The sequence below is a fragment of the Monodon monoceros genome, unplaced genomic scaffold (genome assembly GCF_005190385.1).
Source record: "Monodon monoceros isolate NGI ecotype Baffin Bay Population unplaced genomic scaffold, NGI_Narwhal_1 Super_Scaffold_11, whole genome shotgun sequence".
NCBI lineage: Eukaryota > Metazoa > Chordata > Mammalia > Artiodactyla > Monodontidae > Monodon > Monodon monoceros.
This window is the reverse complement of record NW_021703767.1, coordinates 12479006-12498149: the sequence shown is the minus strand read 5'-3', so window position 1 is coordinate 12498149 and position 19144 is coordinate 12479006. Positions and strand designations below refer to the sequence as shown.

Here is a 19144-nt window from a genome sequence, read left to right as displayed (position 1 = left end):
TGGAGCCCTTTATCCATTGTAGGGCCTTTCCTGCATCCTTAGACTCACTGACTCATTGCTCTAAAGCCGCGTGGGCTGCCCCTCCTCGAGCTTTAGCCAGTTTTCCAAACACACTCACAAACACAAAAGAAAAAATACCCTTTTCTGGAAGAGAACTTCAGACATGTAGAAACACCTTTGAGTATTTGTGAATAAAAGGGTGTGATCTCTTATCTAAAGCATTAACCGACTGGAGGGAGCTGCCTTCTTTTAAGAAAATGGGGGTGTGGGGTAGCAAGAACAGTACAATTGAATTCCATTCTCTTCCCAGAAGAAAGGTTGTGAAATTGGCCCCAGGTGATAGGGGCCTTGAGCACACGGATGTGGGACCGGGGACTGAGGTACTTACATCCTGCACTCGGGGTGACTCTGGGGACTGAGGTACTTACATCCTGCACTCGGGGTGACTCCGGGGACTGAGGTACTTACATCCTGCACTCGGCGTGACTCTGGGGACTGAGGTACTTACATCCTGCACTCGGGGTGACTCCCGCAACCTCAGGCCTTGGGAAACTTGGACTTTTGTGGATGGCTTCTGGCTTCAGAAAAGAAAGAGGAAGAATTTGCAGCCCGTTTGGCATCTTCTAAATATTAGTAGTTTTTAAACCTTACTGATTAATATTAGTAGTTTTTAAACCTTATTGATTTAAAAACTGGAGCGAGAGAGAGAGAAGGAAAGAGAGAAGGGAAGGGAGGAAAGAAGGAAGGAAGGGAAGGAGGGAGAGGGAAGGGGGGAGAAAGGAAGGGAGAAAAATTTTCTTTTCCCTCCAAGCTCAGCAGTGACATTTCTGGACCGTGACGGCAGCTACTGGGCTGTGTGCTTGTCTCTGAGTTGACCGTCTCTGAGTTGACCGTCTAACCATTGATGCTCAGAGCAGAGAGGGGCGACTGGGGGTGTTATTTACATTGCATCAATGAGTAAGTTCATGTCCTTCAAGATTTACCATATAGTAGCAATACCTTAGTGTTGTGCAATGGTTTATGATTGATAGAAGATGCTCTGCCCATTAACGTCATTTGATCCTCACAGTAAAACATGAGGACATCAGTTCTGAGAGGTGATGGTCACAGTCACACACTTTAACCCCAGGTTGAACCCTGGTCTCAGGGCTTTTAATCTTCTGCTCCCCCCACTTCTTCCCTGTCCGTCCGCCTGTGTCAGGATGAGGATTCCTCAGCAGTATGGGATTCTGAAACGCCTTCTGAAATCACCCAAGTTACACGCAGCTCTTACCACTGACCGTGCTTTACAGACTCACGGAACGTTCCCTTCAGAATGATGTGCTTAACAGTAACCCTCAGATACTTCATGCAAAAAAAAAAAACCAGGGGGTCTGGTCAAATATGTGCGAGAGATTCTACCTCCTATGTCCCTCTTCACGCCCCAGTGCACAGTGGCTTCTCTGTGGCTCTGTGGAGTCCTGCAGGGCAAGCACTGTTTGCCTTGGTTGAACCCATACATTCCAGGCTTATTTCGGATAGACTCTTCTTTTTCCCTGCACAATACCTGTTCCTCCCATAGAACTCTTTACCTCCTCCCCATTCTTGAATGGGGATTCAAGAATCCCTATTCTTTGAAAATCAGTCATTTCCATTCTGGTCCTTCAGTGGTCCCTGGATTATTTGTGTATAAATGGGTTTTCCTTGTAAATGCGATGGGGTTTATTATCCCAAGGATATCTTTCTGAAGACAGAGAAGAGCTTCTGCCCCTCTTAGGGGTTCATTTCCCATGAACTTTTCACCTACCTTTAGAAACAGGGAAACATAAAAGCCTTCATCTAAATTACTCTAAGGGCTTCCCTGGTGGCGCAGCGGTTGAGAGTCCGCCTGCCGATGCAGGGGACGCGGGTTCGTGCCCCGGTCCGGGAAGATCCCACATGCTGCAGAGCGGCTGGGCCCGTGAGCCATGGCCGCTGAGCCTGCGCTCCGCGACGGGAGAGGCCACAACAGTGAGAGGCCCGCGTAAAGCTAAATAAATAAACAAATAAATAAATAACTCTAAGATTTGCCCAACCCAAGCCTCCCGGGATGTGCCTTTGAGGAAGGTTTGAGCCACAGCAGTGGCTGCAGGAGTTTCTGCTGATACACAGCGGAGGGTTCACCAGGGAAGAGAGTATCCTGGAGTTAAACAGAAGCTCTTCCAAGGCCTCTGTGCTGTGTGCAGCTGAAGAAGCATCTACACCCTCCCACTCCTCCTCTCCCCCAGTTTAAACAAGGATCAGTGGAGCATTTACAGGCTATACCAGATTCTGAGGAGTGATTTCTTTTTCTTTTTCTTTTTTTTTTTTTGCGGTACGCGGGCCTCTCAGTGTTGTGGCCTCTCCTGTTGCGGAGCACAGGCTCCGGACGTGCAGGCTCAGCGGCCATGGCTCACGGGCCCAGCCGCTACGCGGCATGTGGGATCTTCCCGGACCGGGGCACGAACCCACGTTCCCTGCATCGGCAGGCGGACTCTCAACCACTGCGCCACCAGGGAAGCCCCTGAGGAGTGATTTCTTAACAGAGTGTGTACTTCTGCCTTCTTTCAGGGTAGTAAGTATTTGCACCCAAATGTACAGCTGGACTGTGAAAATGCTGGCAGAGAATATTAACACATAAAGCATTTTTGACTGATGGGGCATTTGATCCAGAGAGAACTGTGAACAAAAAGCTACATCTTTAAAAACGATCCCATTTGAAAGTTGGTGAGGGCATAAATGACATAAAATTGGCCGTATGTTGATTAAAAAAAAAACAAAAAGATCCCATTTGAACCAGCCAAGAAACCAAGGTGTGGGGAAGCTAAGTGCTGCGGTCTGAATGTATCTGTGCAACTAAATTTATGTATTGACATCCTAACTCCCAAAGGGAAGAGGTAGGGCCTTTGGCAGGTGCTGACGTCATGAGGGTTGAGCCGTCATGAATGGGATTCACTAATCCCATTAATCTCTTACAAAAGAGACCCGACGGAGTTCCCCTGCCCCTTCCACCATATGAGGACACAGTGAGCAGAGGCCAGCTATGAAGCAGGAAGATGGCTCTCAGCAGAACCTGACCATGCTGGTGCCTTGATCTTGGACTTCCTGCCCCCAGAACCCTGAGAAACGAATTTCCATTGTTTATTAGCCACCCGTCTGTGGTGTTCTGTTAGAGCAGCCTGAATGGACTGAGACACTAAGTAACGTGTTGACTCTACGCAACACATTGGAAAGAGTGCACGTGTTCGTTGGGGAAGCCGGGTAGCACGCTGGAAGGGGCTTTGGACTGGGAGCGGGTCATCTGTCATCTGCCCTTTGTTCAAGGTCAACCTTGGCGGAAGGCTCTTGCTGCACCCCAGTTCCTTCCTTCATCTTGGGAGATGCCTGATCCAGAGGGCATCTTCCCAGCTCCTGGCATCCTCGTTTCCAAGAACCTTCTCCTCCACTGACCTCTTGCACACTTCCGTGGCCACTTCATCACCGGCAACTGCTCTGTCTTGAAATCTGTTCAAACAAATTTTGGGCACGAGTTCCTCCCTCCCCAGCTTGCTGGTGTGCTTGCCTCCACTCTGACCTTGCTGGATCTCAGCAGGACCTCTCTGTTCCCTTGGGCCTCTCCCGTGATCATCTCCTTCCCTATATTTAGCTTGGAGCCCACAGTCCATCATTTCAAGCTCTCTCTTGCTAGCATCCGCTTTCAAATGTTTTGAACCTTAATCTACAGTAAGGAATATAATTTACATACGACCTCTGACTCATATGTACATATATTTTTACACATACGTACAAACCTGCATAGACCTCTCCCAACTTTAAAACAATCATAATTATTTTAAAATCTCTCCCTGGACATCAGTTCTTATGACTGTAGCCGTATGTCTCTCCTTATCTTCACCAAGTTGTAAGGGTCATCTGTATAAGCTCTTAGTTTCCTATGGTGCTTTAACAAATGATTACCCAGCACAGGCTTATTCTCTTACAGTTCTGGAGGTCAGAAGTCTAAAATCAAGGTGTTGGCAGGCCTGCATTCCTTCTGGAGGCTTCAGGGCACAATCTGTTTCCTTGTCTTTTCTAGTTTCTAGAAACCGCCTACATTTTTTGGCTCATGGCTGCCCCATTCCAACCTCTGGTTCTGTTGCCACACCTCCTTCTTCTGACTTTGACCTTCTTGCCTCCCTCGTATAAGGACCCTTGGAATGACACTGGTCCCTCCCAGATCAGCCAGGATCATCTTGCCACCTCAAGATCTTTAACTTAATTATAATTGCAAAGTCCCTTTTATAATGTAAAGCAACATATTTATAGGTTCTGGGGACTGGTCCCTGTGGACATTTGGGGGGGTGGGCATTATTCCGTCTACCAGATGAACCATCTTAGATTTCCTTAACTTCCACTCCCTTTCAGCCTTTTCTAAACAGGCTTCTGTTCCCCACTCACCATACCAAATGCCTCTCCAAATGGTCCTTGATGCCCTCCATGTTGCTGAAAGCAGTGGGCAGTTCTAACTGTCCTTCTTTGGACCTCTTAGCAGCTTCTGACATAGTCGGCCAATCAGAATGGGGCATGGAAAGCACCTATGGGGGCCATAAGGTGGGCGGGCCAATGGCTTGTCCTCATGAGGGTTTCCTGCTGTCACTGTGGAGGAGGATCTAGTGCGGATGGGATGGGGTCAGCTGCAGAAAACGGGGTTCCATGGCTCTCCATGCCCTATACATCAGCCACAGACTCCACAGTATCTAGACTTTCTTTATTAGTGTAGAGTATTGGTCACGAAACTGCAGGTAAAGGTTTTTTAAACAAACATTTATCTACCAACAAAAAAGTACACAGATCCTAAGTGCGTAGCTCGGTGAACTTTCACAGAGTAAAGCATGTATCCCCCCTTCAGGTCAAGAAACAAAACTTTGCCAGCACACACGCGCTCCCTGTCACGTCCCCTCCCTGTCACCTAACCCCTCTCTTCCCAAAGGTCACGCTCTCCTGGGGAGGCATGGGTGGTTTTTAAATTTTTGCCCTTTTATATAGACTTTCTTTCTGAGAAGTTTTAGGTTCACAGCAAAATTGAGCAGAAAGTTCAGAGACGTCCCGTATATCCCTTTCCCCCCCGACCCCACACACACAGCCTTCCCCACTGTCAGCATCCCACACCAGCAGTGCATCTGTTACAATCAGTGAACCTACTTTGACACCTGTTATCACCCAGAGTCCATAGTTTACACTAGGGTTCACTCTTGATGTTATACATTCTTTGGGTTTTGACAAACGTATAATGATATGTATCCCCCAGTATAGTATCAGACAGAATGGTTTCATTGCCCTAAAATTCCCCTGTGCTTCACCTATTCATCCCTCTCTCCCCCCACACCTCTGGCAACCACTGATGTTTTCACTGTCTCCACAGTTGCGCCTTCTCCTGAACACCATATAGTTGGAATCACACAGTGTGGAGCCTTTTCAAATTGGCTTGTTTCACTTAGTCATATGCGTTTGTTTCCTCTGTGTCTTTTGTGGCTTCATAGCTCATTTCATTTAGTGCTGAATAATATTTCATTGTTGGACCTAGGCGTAGGTTTTCGAAGAAGGAATTGGACCGCGTCTAGAGCAAGCTTTACTGCTGAAGTATCTTCCTTGAACTTGTATTAGTGTTAGGACTGACGTACCGGGAAGGAGGCTCCCCTCCCCCCTCAAAGTGCAGAAGGGCCTAAAAGACCTGGAGTTAGTCAATTCTATGCATTGAGCTTCTGCCTCTAGAATATCACTCAAAATGTGAATACGGTATGCAGGGGGGCTCGGGCCCCTGTGCTGCATCGTGCTGTGTTTTGATGTAAATGGTCCCACGGAGATCAAGTTTGTTTACTGGGCACAGAGTACATGACACATAGGGTGAAGAAAGGTGATGGCCCGAACACAGCAGAAGTTTCTTTCTCACTCATGTGACAGTCTGTGGAGCAGGCAGCAATTCCCTCCGTGAATCCAGGACCCAGGCCCCTTCCGTCTTGTGGCTCCACCTGCCCCAGGGCCTTATCATCACCTTCATTTAGCCAGAGTAACACATGGCCTTTTGCACAAACCATAAACATGAAGCTGAAGCCATGCTCCCAGAATTAATTTAACATTTCAGTCAGCCGATCATCTCCATGAGTGCTGCGTGATGGACAAGAAAGTTTTAATGACGAAGCTAAAGCGCGGGGGTACCCGTCTGGGAAGCCTCAGGGTGGGTGCTGGCCTGGGGGCAGCCTAAGGGCCACCGTGAGTTCCCTGGTGTGGCTCAGCTCAGCTCATAATGCTGAGATCCCACAAATGATCTTGTACAAATCAAATCATGGCTTAATCAGGGCTCACCTGTGTATCCTACAGGATGACACTGACCTGGGGCCCTAGGACCACCAAGGGGCCTCTTCCTGGCCCCTCTTGGTGCCCTGAGGGGTTTGAGTGACCTTATGAGTGACAGCATTTCGCCAAGCAGGACCTTGACTCACATGCCTGCTGCCTGATGGCAGTTTTGCTGCTCAAGCTAGACTTTGCTTCTCTAAGCAAAGTTAAATCAGGGTAGCTGATGTCTTGGCCTTTCTTATGATGATTGTCATGGGCGGGAAGGAAAAAAAGGAGTCGCAGTGAAAGACCTACGGTCTGGATGCAGTGTGCTGTCAAGGGCGCCCGGTCTCCATCTTCAGGTGGGCAGGTGTGGATTGGCTGGTGTGCCCACCGTACGGCAGAGCATCTCAGTCCCTTTTCTGTGACTGTCAGGGAAGCCCAGGGAGCTGGACTGGGTGCCTTTTGCAGAGCATTACGGCCCGGAGAGGATTTTGAAAGCCAAGCAGGACTAGCTGGAACACGGCCTGGCCGTGTGGGAACTGGGGAGCTCTAAGGCTGCCTTCCTACACTCTCCCTCTTCCCCCTCAGAGGCCGAAGGCTGCCAGACCGTCTCCCACACACCTCACCAGAAAGTCCCTGGCTTCCCTCCCAGCCGCCTTGCGACTGACCTCGTGAGGTGTGAGAAGGAGGAAAGGAATCTATGTTTCAGATGAACCTTCCCTCCTCCTTCCTGAGAAAACATCCAGGCCACCAGCGCTCCTCCGAGCCCAAGGCCCAGCTCAGCTCAGCCAGCCAGCTGGAGACGCAGGGATCGGGAGCCTGTATGAGTTTGCCGGGGCTGCTGTAACAAATGACCACTAACTTGAGTGACTGAAAACAACAGAAATACATTCTCTCAGAGTTCCAGAGGCCCGAAGTCTGAGATCAAGGTGTCCGGAGGGCCGTGCTGTCTCTGAAGTTTCTAAGGAAGAGTCTTTCCTCGCCTCTTCCAGCTCCTGGTGGCTCCCAGCAATCCTTGGTGTTCTTGGCTTGTAGAAACATGGCTGTCTGCCTCTGTGTCTCTTCTCTTCTCATCAGGACACGGGTCATACAGGATTAAGGGCCTTTCTTACTCCAGTCTGACCTCATCTTAACTAATTATGTCTGCAACGACCCTATGTCCAAATAAGGTCACATTCTGAGGTTCCGGGTGAACATGAATTTGGGGGGATGGGACACTATTCAACCCATAACAGAGCCCCACCATCCTCCCCTTCCCTTCCCTTCAGAGAAGGCCCTTATCCCATGCAGGGGGCCTGCCTTGCTTTCTTCTCCAGGACTGAGGCAGGCCCAGGAGTGGTTTCCTAAAAGAAAACGGCATCCCCTCGCCCCAGGAAGGCCTGGCCCAGCTAGTGGGAGATCAGAGAACCCGAGTCTCCCCCAGGACAGGCATCTACATGCCCAAGGGACACCTACTCGCATTTTTTTCCTGCTTTATAGAGATGCTTCGGGACTTCATGGCTCCTGACCCGTCCTTTAGTGCTTCCTGGAGGGAAGGAGCCCTTGGAGGCTTGCAATGTGCCATTCCAGACCAAGGTTTCAGGCCCAGATGGAAAAACGAGCATCCGCTCCCTCCGCCCCAGCTCCGGGCCTGTCTGGTGTCCTGTCCAGGCAGCAGCTGAGGAGGCCCCGCCCACACCTTCCTCACTGACCAGCTCCTCCCTCCGGGGAGCCGAGGTCCTCCTGCCCCAAAATCCATGAAGGAGTGGTGAACTCCTGGGCCTCTTGTAACCCGGCTGCATATTTTCTAGGCTACCTAACCAAACTCCTGCAAAACCACACCGCCTATGCCTGTGATGGGGACCATCTGGATCTGCACTGCCCTCGGCATTCGACGATAAGTGTCCAGTCGGCATTTTATGGGCAAGATTACCAAACATGTAGCGCGCAGCAACCTGCCTCTCGGAGAGAAGACAGCTTAACCTGTGTGGCGCCCACCACACTGCAGGTATTGCCTTTCCTAGATGGTTTAAGATGACAAAATGGGTTTCTCTCTCTCTCCCTCTCTATCTCTCTCTCTGTGTATATACTTGTGATTCTATAGTGTACTCAAAGCAAACCCGCTCCATGAAAATCTCAATGTAGACAAATCACGGATTTTGCAGGCGAGCTAGTCTTTGCTTCTCAAAAGGATTCTTTACCAAACAAGTCTAAATAGAATTCCTGCTTCTTGCAGAGCTCCCTTAATACACTTGCAGAATGAAGTTATTCACAGGCACACGCCTCCCTGCAATAAAGTATCATCATGTTGGGCTTTAACCTCCAGGCCTACGTTGCCTATCAGTACCCCGGGAGAGAGGAAAGGCTGTGCATTCTTTAGTGGAAACCACAAGGCAGACATCAGAAGTAATGATCAAATTCTTAGAGAATGCACTCAAGGAAGGGGAATATCACTAATTATCTTTTTTTTTTTTTTTTTTTTTATGGTTTGCTTCTCTAGTTGTAGATAATCATGTTATTCTTGTTTGGAGCTATTTTGGGCAGTCTCTGCTGGTCCGTCCTTGATAGTACCAGGAATTAGGGGTGGGGGGTGGCTGACTCATTCTTTTTTCAGTCGGCATTGGGGAAATATGTGGTCTACGGGGAGGTCAAAACTAATATAACAATGATGATTTTAGACTATTCTGGCTTTCAATTATCCAGACAACCTCTATTCTGCTCTCCCAGGCCCCTCCACGTTTATAACTAGTTGGCTAAGATTATGGAGTCACTTGGCCTTGGATTTTTTTAATGCCTCCAAAGTTCCCTATGAATCCATTGGAGTCATGGTGGTTAGAGCAGATAGGTGGCAAATTAGATGTCAGCTTGATTTTGTCAGTTGTGGGAAATGTGGGTGGTGGTAAATTTCCTCGGCGGACTGAGGAGAAATGGAATTAGCTCTGATGCTGTGCAGCTCTCCCTAAGGCCGGAAGAGGAGAAGCAAACATAAAATGATCATGTAAGGATTTTTCTATTTTGTCTACTGTGTATTACTTCCAAGCTAAGCATTGTAGTACCTGGGTGGTCATGTGATTGGTAAAGACACCAACTGAGGAGCCAGAAGAATGTGTTTGAATGAATCCCCTGGTTTCCACACCCTGAGGAGAGACAACGTGTGTCTTCTGGAGACAAGCAATTACTTTACTTGTGTGCCCCACCCTACCCCCAATCCTTCCCTGTACCTTGAGAATGTTCCCTTTCCTCCCCCCAACACTCTTGCCCACCTATCCTGGGTACCCAGGCTTTCTGCTGCCCTCCTAGGGGCATAAAAAGAACGTGGCCAGTGCCACCAGGGCGGCAGTGCCTGCTTTGTGAACGTATGAACTCCTGGCATCCTGCGGTTCCAAAACATGGGCACCTCGCCCTCCAACACGGGCGCCTGCCCCTGCCGGGCATCCCCGAGGGAAGAGGATGTTGCCATAACCGGGCAGACAAGTCAGAATTTGTGAACACGATTCTGATGCTGTGCAGAGGGTTTGTTTGCCAGAAACATCCCCGCGCGCTAGGAGATCCTTTACTTTGTCTTTTAACCTGTGTTTGGGAGCTGAGGCAAGGTGCTTCCTCAGGGGGCAGTTGCTTAACGTAGGAGAGAACAGGTTGATGTCCACACAGGAGCACCTCACCTGATCTAGCCCACGACTGAATGGCTATAGGAAGTCCCCTCTCTGCAACTTCCAGCTGTAATACAGTTTGGAAAGAGCTCTGCCCTTGGGTCCCATTCCATGGCTGTAACATGAAGAGCCATCCAAGGGCTGAGTTATTTCACGATACCCCTCGGCCGTGGAATATGCACCATCATCTGGGGGTCCTTGGGGTTTCCCTGGGCATTTTTCCTGATTTTACGCACATCCACGGGGCCCCTGAGGTGACGGGGGATACCTGGTAGGGCCAGCATCCTTCACGGAGATATTCCATGAGCCACTATGAGAACATGGCGACTCAGACAGGCCCGTGAATCTGCACTAAATTCAGTCCAATAGTAATAAGTAGATTCTTGGGGACATTTTTACTGTACTTGGTGTGGATGACCTCTGTGTTTGTCGTCGGCAGGGCCTGATCCATTTGGGAGCTGGAAGGGCAGCAGTGTGACGCTGGCCCATCTGCGACCCAGTATTGGGCGTTCCCCAAGCTTCCGCAGAGCAGACTCACTCACAAAGGTGTGATCTGCTTGGAAAAGGTCGGGAGAGATTTGAAGGAAAGCTTTTTTTAAAATTTATTTTTATAAAGGAAAAATTTTAAGCCAAATGCTCAACAGAAAGCCTGCATATTCCACCCAGAAAATTGCTCCACCAGGAAAAGTGGGTCCCACGTCCTTGAGGTTAGCGAAGGTGGGAATCAGCTTTTTTTTTTTTTTTAACATCTTTATTGGAGTATAATTGCTTTACAATGGTGTGTTAGTTTCCACTTTATATCAAAGTGAATCAGTTATACATATGTTCCCATATCTCTTCCCTCTTGCGTCTCCCTCCCTCCCTGCCTCCCTATCCCATCCCTCCAGACGGTCACAAAGCACCGAGCTGATCTCCCTGTGCTATGCAGCTGCTTCCCACTAGCTATCTATTTTACGTTTGGTAGTGTATATATGTCCATGCCACTCTCCCACTTTGTCACAGCTTACCCTTCCCCCTCCCTATATCCTCAAGTCCATTCTCTAGTAGGTCTGTGTCTTTATTCCTGTCTTACCCCTAGGTTCTTCATGACCTTTTTTTTTTTTTTCTTAGATTCCATATATATGTGTTAGCATATGGTATTTGTTTTTCTCTTTCTGACTTACTTCACTCTGTATGACAGACTCTAGGAGAAATCAGGCTCCCTGACTTCAGACTATACTACAAAGCTACAGTAATCAAGACAGTATGGTACTGGCACAAAAACAGAAATATAGATCAATGGAACAGGATAGAAAGCCCAGAGATAAATCCACGCACATATGGCCACCTTATCTTTGATAAAGGAGGCAAGAATATACAGTGGAGAAAAGACAGCCTCTTCAATAAGTGGTGCTGGGAAAACTGGACAGGTACATGTAAAAATATGAGATTAGAACACTCCCTAACACCATACACAAAAATAAGCTCAAAATGGATTAAAGACCTAAATGTAAGGCCAGAAACTATCAAACTCTTAGAGGAAAACATAGGCAGAACACTCTATGACATACATCACAGCAAGATCCCTTTTGACCCACCTCCTAGGGAATCAGCTTTTTAATTTTCATTAGTTGGCCTGTGTTTGGGTTGGGGTCTCCCAAGGCGTCCCCCAGATGCTGAGCTCCCCTGCGGCCAGCATCAGGTGTTTCTAAGGATGAAGAGCTGTGATTACGGTTCCCGCTCCCCATAGCCCTCTGTCAGCTTTAAAACCAGGGATCCCTCCCAGAAGGGGGCCTCCGAGTCCCCTCCAGTCCACACTCCGCAGTACCCTGATTTTGCTCCCATCCCTGGGAGCCTCCGTGATGCAGCACTCTTGCCAAAACTGTCAGCAGTGGTGCCAGGTGAGCCAAATAGGAGCTGGTTTTCTGAGGGAGGCCTGGCACTCTTGAAGCAGGTTTCATTTTGGGGGAGACATGGGGAGACAGGCAGCCGACCTGGTCAGCCGCGTGCGGGTGCTTCCATCTTAGACACAGCTGGTACCAGCGAGAAGGTTTTAAAACGGGAGCCCCAGGCCAGGCAGGCAGGTGCCCTTCCTCCTGAGAGCCCAGAGCAGCCCAGGTGTGGAGTCTCGCAGACACTGTGTGTGGTTCTCAAGCCTGTCCCTTTTCTACCCCCTCATTTTAGAAGGTGCTGGACGAATGCCAGAACCAGCGGACCTGCCACCTCCTGGTCAATAGCCGTGTTTTTGGACCTGACCTTTGTCCAGGAAGCAGTAAATACCTCCTGGTCTCCTTTAAATGCCAACCTAGTAAGTAACTTGCGAGGGGCACAGCATGCGCAGGGGGTGGGTTCCCTGACGACAATGCTCCTCCAGCTGACGTTCGTCCAGCTTCGAAACTCTTGTTCATAGGAACATCGGGGCCCCATCCCACCTGCTTTTTTAGTTTGTGTGTATTTGTGTGCGTGTTGTGTGCGCACGCGCACCGATCTTTGTGAATTCTTGCAAATCCCTGAATTTTAAAAAATCCTTCCTAATATGTAAAACTTGGTTGTCCTGATGCTAAAGATGCCAGGTGACAAGAGACTGCAATGGCTTTTCCCCAACATGAGGAGCTGGTTCTCCTTTGCAGAGGAAGGCTTGTTATGAGGCTCCCCCTCCCCCGGCTGCAGGGCGACTTATTCTTCTGAGGGGGCTGGTGGCACAGCTGCCACCTGAGACCCGGATTCCAGATCTTTACAGACTGGCTTCTTCCCACTTTCACCTTCAGCGGGGGCTCCTGAAGCAGCATGTTTCCTAAGGAGAAAGAAAGAGGAAGAGGACTTGGCAGGAGCAAGCTCTTCTATTCTGATTCTTGCACTTCTCTCCACTGACTTCCGCCATTTCTAACGCACACCAGTTTTGTGGTTAACCCATTGCAGGCTAAAAATAATTGCTGTTCCATGAAGAGGTCACACCTCCAGGCGTGGAGGGTCTGCCTGAGAGAAGCCATAGGTAATTACGGGTTCCTGGTAATACTTGGAAAACTTGTTGAAAGACAGCAGTGTTCTAGCAACAACATTTAGCCAAACATCAGGGAAAATAATTTGTAAAATTCTGTACCGCCACAGCAGTGCAACCGTTCTCATTGTTTTGCATCTTGTTCTGTGTTGGTTTCTGCCTCTGGAGCCCAGCATCTCCCAAGACACTGGTGGCCTGGGTTCCTGTGGCGGGTGAGGCATCAGCCATACGCATGGAACGGTCTCAGGCACACGTCTTCAGAGAAAGCCCTGGATGCTTTGGCAAATATCCAGGCTTCTGTCTCAGATCCTTTCCTTGCTGGGACCCAGATACCTTAGACCAGCCCTATGGCTCAGCGCCCCTACTCTGCATCCAAACATACACTCAAACTCACTCATACTCACACGTGCACCCATGTACACACTATCACACACTCACAATGCACACGCTATCACACACGATGCACGCACCTGGACTCTCACACGTATACACTATCACACCCATACACACTATTATACACATACGCACTGTCACACATGTAGTCATACCACATACACACACTCACTCACAAGTACACACAATCACAAGCTCTCACAAGCAGGCCCAAAGTTTGCAGAACAGCCGAAACTCCCCTGCTCCCCACCCAGGGGTTCTCAGCAACTCCTGCCCTACCTCGCAGACTCAGGAAAATCACTTCTAGATGCCCACGTTTTTAGTAGCATCCTCCCTCTGCTGAATCTCAAAAAATGACCACACCCCCTAGGGCTTCCCTGGTGGCGCAGTGGTTGAGAGTCCGCCTGCCAATGCAGGGGACACGGGTTCGTGCCCCGGTCCGGGAAGGTCCCACATGCCGCGGAGCGGCTGGGCCCTTGAGCCATGGCTGCTGGGCCTGCGCATCCGCAACGGGAGAGGCCACAACAGGGAGAGGCCCGCGTACCGCAAAAACAAACAAACAAACAAACAAAAAATGACCACGCCCTGGCCATGGTTTTGGCCACGCCCTTGGCCTCACCCTTGACTGTCTTAGCTTTCCCTTCTTTTTCTCTTCTGCCCATTTATTGTGATATTCTCTCACATTTTCTATATGTTGGAAATAGTTCATAATAAAAAGTTGGACAGGACCAGCCTTTAGAAGAAGTGAAAAGACCCTTATGAAATTGGCAGGACCCTGGATAAGCCAGTGCTGGGCCACAGTCTTGTTTCTACAGTGGGCAGTTAGGTCTGTTTGCTAATTTCATTTCCTCAAACACTTATTAAGCACCTGCTGTGCACAGGTGTGGGCCACGTTTTGGTTATGAAGAGAACTCACATCTCACAGAGGATTCCTGGATGGTGGTTCTGTCTTGGGTGATTTCCAATGTCCCTTCATAAAGCGAGCATTTATTGAGATCTTCACATAGCCAGTTGCTTCTCATTCTTTAGATTCTAGGCCAAAGACCTCCTTTCTCCAGAAGGACCTTCTCTGTCCAAAAAAATATCTAAAGAAGATCCCTGCACCCTTGGTACTGTGCAAGAAGCTCACAGGAGGAGTTGACCTCGGCAGGAACTCAGGGAAGGCTTTCCCGGCAGACGGTGACAACCTTCTGGGGTAGAGTCAGGGCACAGAAAGCTGACTCCTTACAGAGGCCTGTGGCAGGGGTGGCACAGGGTGGTGCGGGGGCCGGAAGGAGCAAAAGGAGCCCTAGGCAGAGAGCTGGAGCATGATCCAGGGCCCTGATGGCCAGGGAAGTGGGTGGAGTCTTCCTGTAGGGCAGCATTGAAGCAGGGAGGCTACTCGGCTGGGGTGGTAGAGGCCCCTCTGGCTGCCCTGTGTGTAACAGATTTGAGGGGCAGAGCCCTTGCATCTTAGTCTGTTTGAATTGCTACAACAAAATGCCATAATTTAAGTGGCTTATAATCAACAGAAATTCATTTCTGTCAATTCTGGAGTGCTGGGAAGGCCAGGATCAAGGTGCAGATTTGGTACCTGCTGAGGGCCTGCTTCCTCATAGGCGGCTGTCCTTTTTGCTCTAACCACACGGCGGAGGGGCGAGGAATCTCACTGGGGTCTCGTGTACCAGAGCACGGATCCCATTCATGGGGGCTGCGTACTCATGACCTCATCACCTCCCCAAAGCCCCACCTCCTGATACCATCACATGGGCATCAGGATTTCAGCATATGAATTGTACGAGGACACAAACATTCAGACCAGAGCCCCTGGGCTTCGCTGGTGGTGCAGTGGTTAAGAATCCGCCTGCCAATACAGGGGACATGGGTTCGAGCCCTGGTCCGGGAAGATTCTACATGCTGTGGAGCAACTAAGCCCATGCGCAACAACTACTGAGCCTGCGCTCTAGAGCCCGTGAGCCACAACTACTGAGCCGCGTGCCACAACTACTGAGCCCACGTGCCACAACTACTGAGCCCACGTGCCACAACTACTGAGCCCGCGAGCCACAACTACTGTGCCCGTGAACCTAGAACCCACCGCAATGAGAAGTCCGCGCACCACAACAAAGAGTAGCCCCCACTCACCACGACTAGAGAAAGCCTGCGCACAGCAACGAAGACCCAATGCAGCCAAAAATAAATGAATAAAAGAAACCAGAGCCCCTCGTGTGACCTGGACTTTGGTGGCCTAAAGCACTGCCGTTTAGGTGGCAGCACCTATTGCTGCTATGAAGTAGGGGTGGAAGTGAGGTCCCCGCACCCTCCTGTCTCTTTTTCTGCAACCCTGTCACCTCCTGAGGCTCTTCTCCATGGCCCCAGTTCCAGCCCCTGCATAACACTCTAATGGTCCAAAGGCCCCACGGCTGCACCCAGGTACGCGTGGAGCCAGCCGTTACCGTGAGAGCCAGTTATTCCCATCTCTTCCCAGCCGTGCCTGTGTGCAGTGAAACCTGCCCTGATGGAAGTTCTTACACCAGGGAGATTGGCTAAGGCTACAAATCAGGGCTTACTTGTATGTTTGTTTTTTTGGAGAGTATTTTACCAACAATCCTCACTAGAATCTTCTTTTCCCCGATCGCGCGCCGTGCTTCACTTCCTCCCTAAATGTCATCCCTTCAGAGAATTCTGGTTTCAGTGAGTCTTTGAATTTAGGGTTCATGTTCCTGTCTGCCGTGGAGCTGCTGTGTGACCTTGGGCAGTGGAGGGAAACTTTCTGAGGCTCCATAACTCAATTATAAAATGAAGATAAAGCGCCCTCTACCTAGGGCTGTTGTACAGACTAAAATTACAGTGCTGTACGTAAAATGCTTAGCACGGCACCTGGCATGGACTTGAGCTCAGCGCCTGGTAGCTATTATTCCAAGAGGCAGATCAAGGTAGTTCTTGCTAAAGATGTGAATGACTGAAAGGCAGTGATATACCAATGGCTGGGGGTGCAGGGGGGTGCGGTCTGCCCTGAGTGCAGGCAATAGCAGGGTGCACTGTCTACTGAGAATTTAAAAAGACAATAGAAGAGACCAAGTATCTGTCTGCATGTTAACATTGCCATGCCCTGGCAGTCATAAATAATGTCAATAATAACATGTTCCCGTCATGGCAGATCACTCCACATGCCCATCTTTGAAAGGCCACTGCTGATATGCAGATGTGTCTATGCATTGTTTTTTGTTTGTTCGTTTGTTTTTATAAATTTATTTATTTTTGGCTGCTTTGGGTCTTCGTTGCTGTGCACGCGGGCTTTCTCTAGTTGCGGCGAGCGGGGGCTACTCTTCGTTGCGGTGCGCGGACTTCTCATTGCGGTGGCTTCTCTTGTTGCGGAGCATGGGCTCTAGAGCACAGGCTCAGTAGTTGCGGCACAGGGGCTTAATTGTACCGCGGCATGTGGGATCTTCCCAGATCAGGGCTCGAACCTGTGTCCCCTGTGTTGGCAGGGGGATTCTTAACCATATGCATTGTTAAAGAGGAATGCATCGCACACAAAGACCTCTAATTAGGCGAGAGAATTTGTTGCTGTTGTCCTTTAAGCAGAGTCGTGGTTCTACCTCTACCCAGACTCCTGGGTCAACCATCCGAACCCACAGAGATGTTGGCAACCCGTTTCTGGAAGGCTGCCCACACTCTAACCCAGCTCTAACACAAATTCTAGTTCTCTAAGAAAAGCAGCAATTATGTTAATGGTCCCATTGTTTTTAGAACCCAGAAATGTCACTCTTAGGTGACAGTGAATTAGTACGCTCCCAAGGAACCAAAGGACTCAACATCTTACAGCGCTAACCTCCAAGCACATAACGTGACACTCCCAGGCCCCTCCATTCCAGGAGATGATTTGCCCATATTCTGGGGACAGAAATCACTGGAGGCCTTACATGGGAGTGTCATGTTACTCTGGGTGAGTTTGGCTGGTACCGAGGCTGGAACCTTTCATGAACGTGTCTTAATAAATCAGAGAGTTGGGGGCTACTAAATGCGTTTCATGACATGCCTTAAAAAAGCTCATCTGACTTTTTAAAAATTCTGATAAAAAAAGAAAGAAACCATTCCTGTTGAAAAGTTTCCGGGTTACGGAGATAAGGCTTGCTTTCTGTCCTGTTTTCTCCCTCCTCCTTCTTGGCAAGCCCTGCCAATGGAAGGCAGTTCACCAAAAATTCTTAGCATTTTTGGTATTCCCCTAGTTGGAAGGGTACTTGAGCTCTTTTGGTGTGTCTACTAGGCCCTCTGTTCTGCATCAAAGGCTGTTGCTCACGCTGGACCTTTGAAGTCAGGCAATATTTCGGAGTTGGTGGGATTTAGTGTTTACTCATGAAAAGCACTGAAAAACTCATACCAGTGCGGATATGACTCACCGAAATCAAGCCCTCCAATGTCAAGGTCAGACACAGTGTTCTTTTTATTTAGAAAAAGGAAACAAAACTTTTCTTGGCTCTAAGTTTAAACTGTTACATTAAGATTCCAGTGAGTGGGTAAAGGGCCTCCTAGACATTTGCTTAGTCATCACCTGACTTTTCCCTCCTCTGGTGGGTCCTCAACTCTGTTCACATACTAAAAAGGACGATGATTCTGTGAGCATCTGTAACCTGGTTTCTGCTCTGCACCTTTCATTCATGAATCTTCCCATCATCATGTTTTAAAGAACCATTGCCCAAGCTTTCCAGCGCCAGAGCTGATGGTAATCTTGAGATCCTAAAATGTTTCCTTCAAGCAGTTCAAAACTTTGGCCTCACTGCTACGTCTCTGTTTTCAGGAGAGAGGCATGGGAATTTACAAGTTACCGAAAGGCGGCATTTCTATTAGGAAGTTATTTTCTGTCATGTTTTAAGTTTGGGACTTAAGCATCAGTGATTCCAGGATGTGAAGGTCCCACCAGCCACCGTTGCGCTGTTGTTTACTGCTCCTGCCTTCTTCTGCAGGGAATTTCAGATTGGTTTGATCACAACCCCGAGTGAGAAAAACATTTTACGTTTTGGCCCTACATAACGCACACTCAACTGAAAAAATCTTTTATAAACTACTGTTTATCCTTACTTTGCGTGATGCACTTTGATGTTTTCTGAGCTATTCTTTATTTTTTTTTAATTTCTAATCACAACTCAGCAAATTAATTTTATGACCTATTAATGGGCCTCAAATGACAATTGGAAAACTTTGGTTTCAGGGGATCAGGCTATACCTCCCATCCAGGAACGAAAAGTGGAACAAAAACATGAATGGGAGAGAGAAGTGAAAGACAGGTTGACTGTGAGGGTGATGGAGGGTGTGGGCTAGTTTTCCTTCCTCCTTCTTCCCATCCTAGGCAGCCCGTGACACCCTGAGCAGCTCCTGGAATTTAGCTCTCGTTTGCTGTTGACACCAATGCTTGTCTGGCTGAAAGATGTGCCTCAAAGTAGAAAAAACTAGGACTGGGGTGATAGATTGGGGCTAGCATTTTTTCATGATTTTTCTTATACAAACGTTTGGGTGAGGGAGGGAGAGAACCCCACATGCAAAGAAATAACCATGGTCCCCTTTATGTTTTGCTTTGCTTTTATCTTGCAAGGTGTAAAATAAGTGGGAGGCTAGGAAAAGACATTTATAACATGAAAGAGACAAAAGTTCAAAAGTTAGCATCCAGCATCTATGAATCACTCCTACAAGTGATTTCTAAAGATCTGAAACACAACATGCAAAGGATGTAAAGAGGGGGCTCACGGAAGGGCTGTTTTGAGTAGTAAATTCACTGATACATTTAAAGATCCTAGAACAAGGCCTAAGTTCAGAGAAGGTGCAAACATCAGCTATTGTTATTTTTAAAATACCT

General features: G+C 48.7%; 1 protein-coding gene across 4 annotated transcripts in view; it reads left to right on the top strand.

Annotated features, from left to right (window-relative positions):
• EVA1C (eva-1 homolog C) overlaps positions 1-19144 on the top strand; it is an 84469-nt gene that overhangs the window by 27734 nt on the left and 37591 nt on the right. For all 4 annotated transcript variants that reach the window (XM_029215521.1, XM_029215523.1, XM_029215522.1 and 1 more), the window contains exons 2-3: positions 8103-8299; positions 12105-12228. In XM_029215521.1, coding sequence (XP_029071354.1) covers positions 8103-8299; positions 12105-12228 — 321 coding nt within the window. The remainder of the gene's footprint in view (positions 1-8102; positions 8300-12104; positions 12229-19144) is intronic.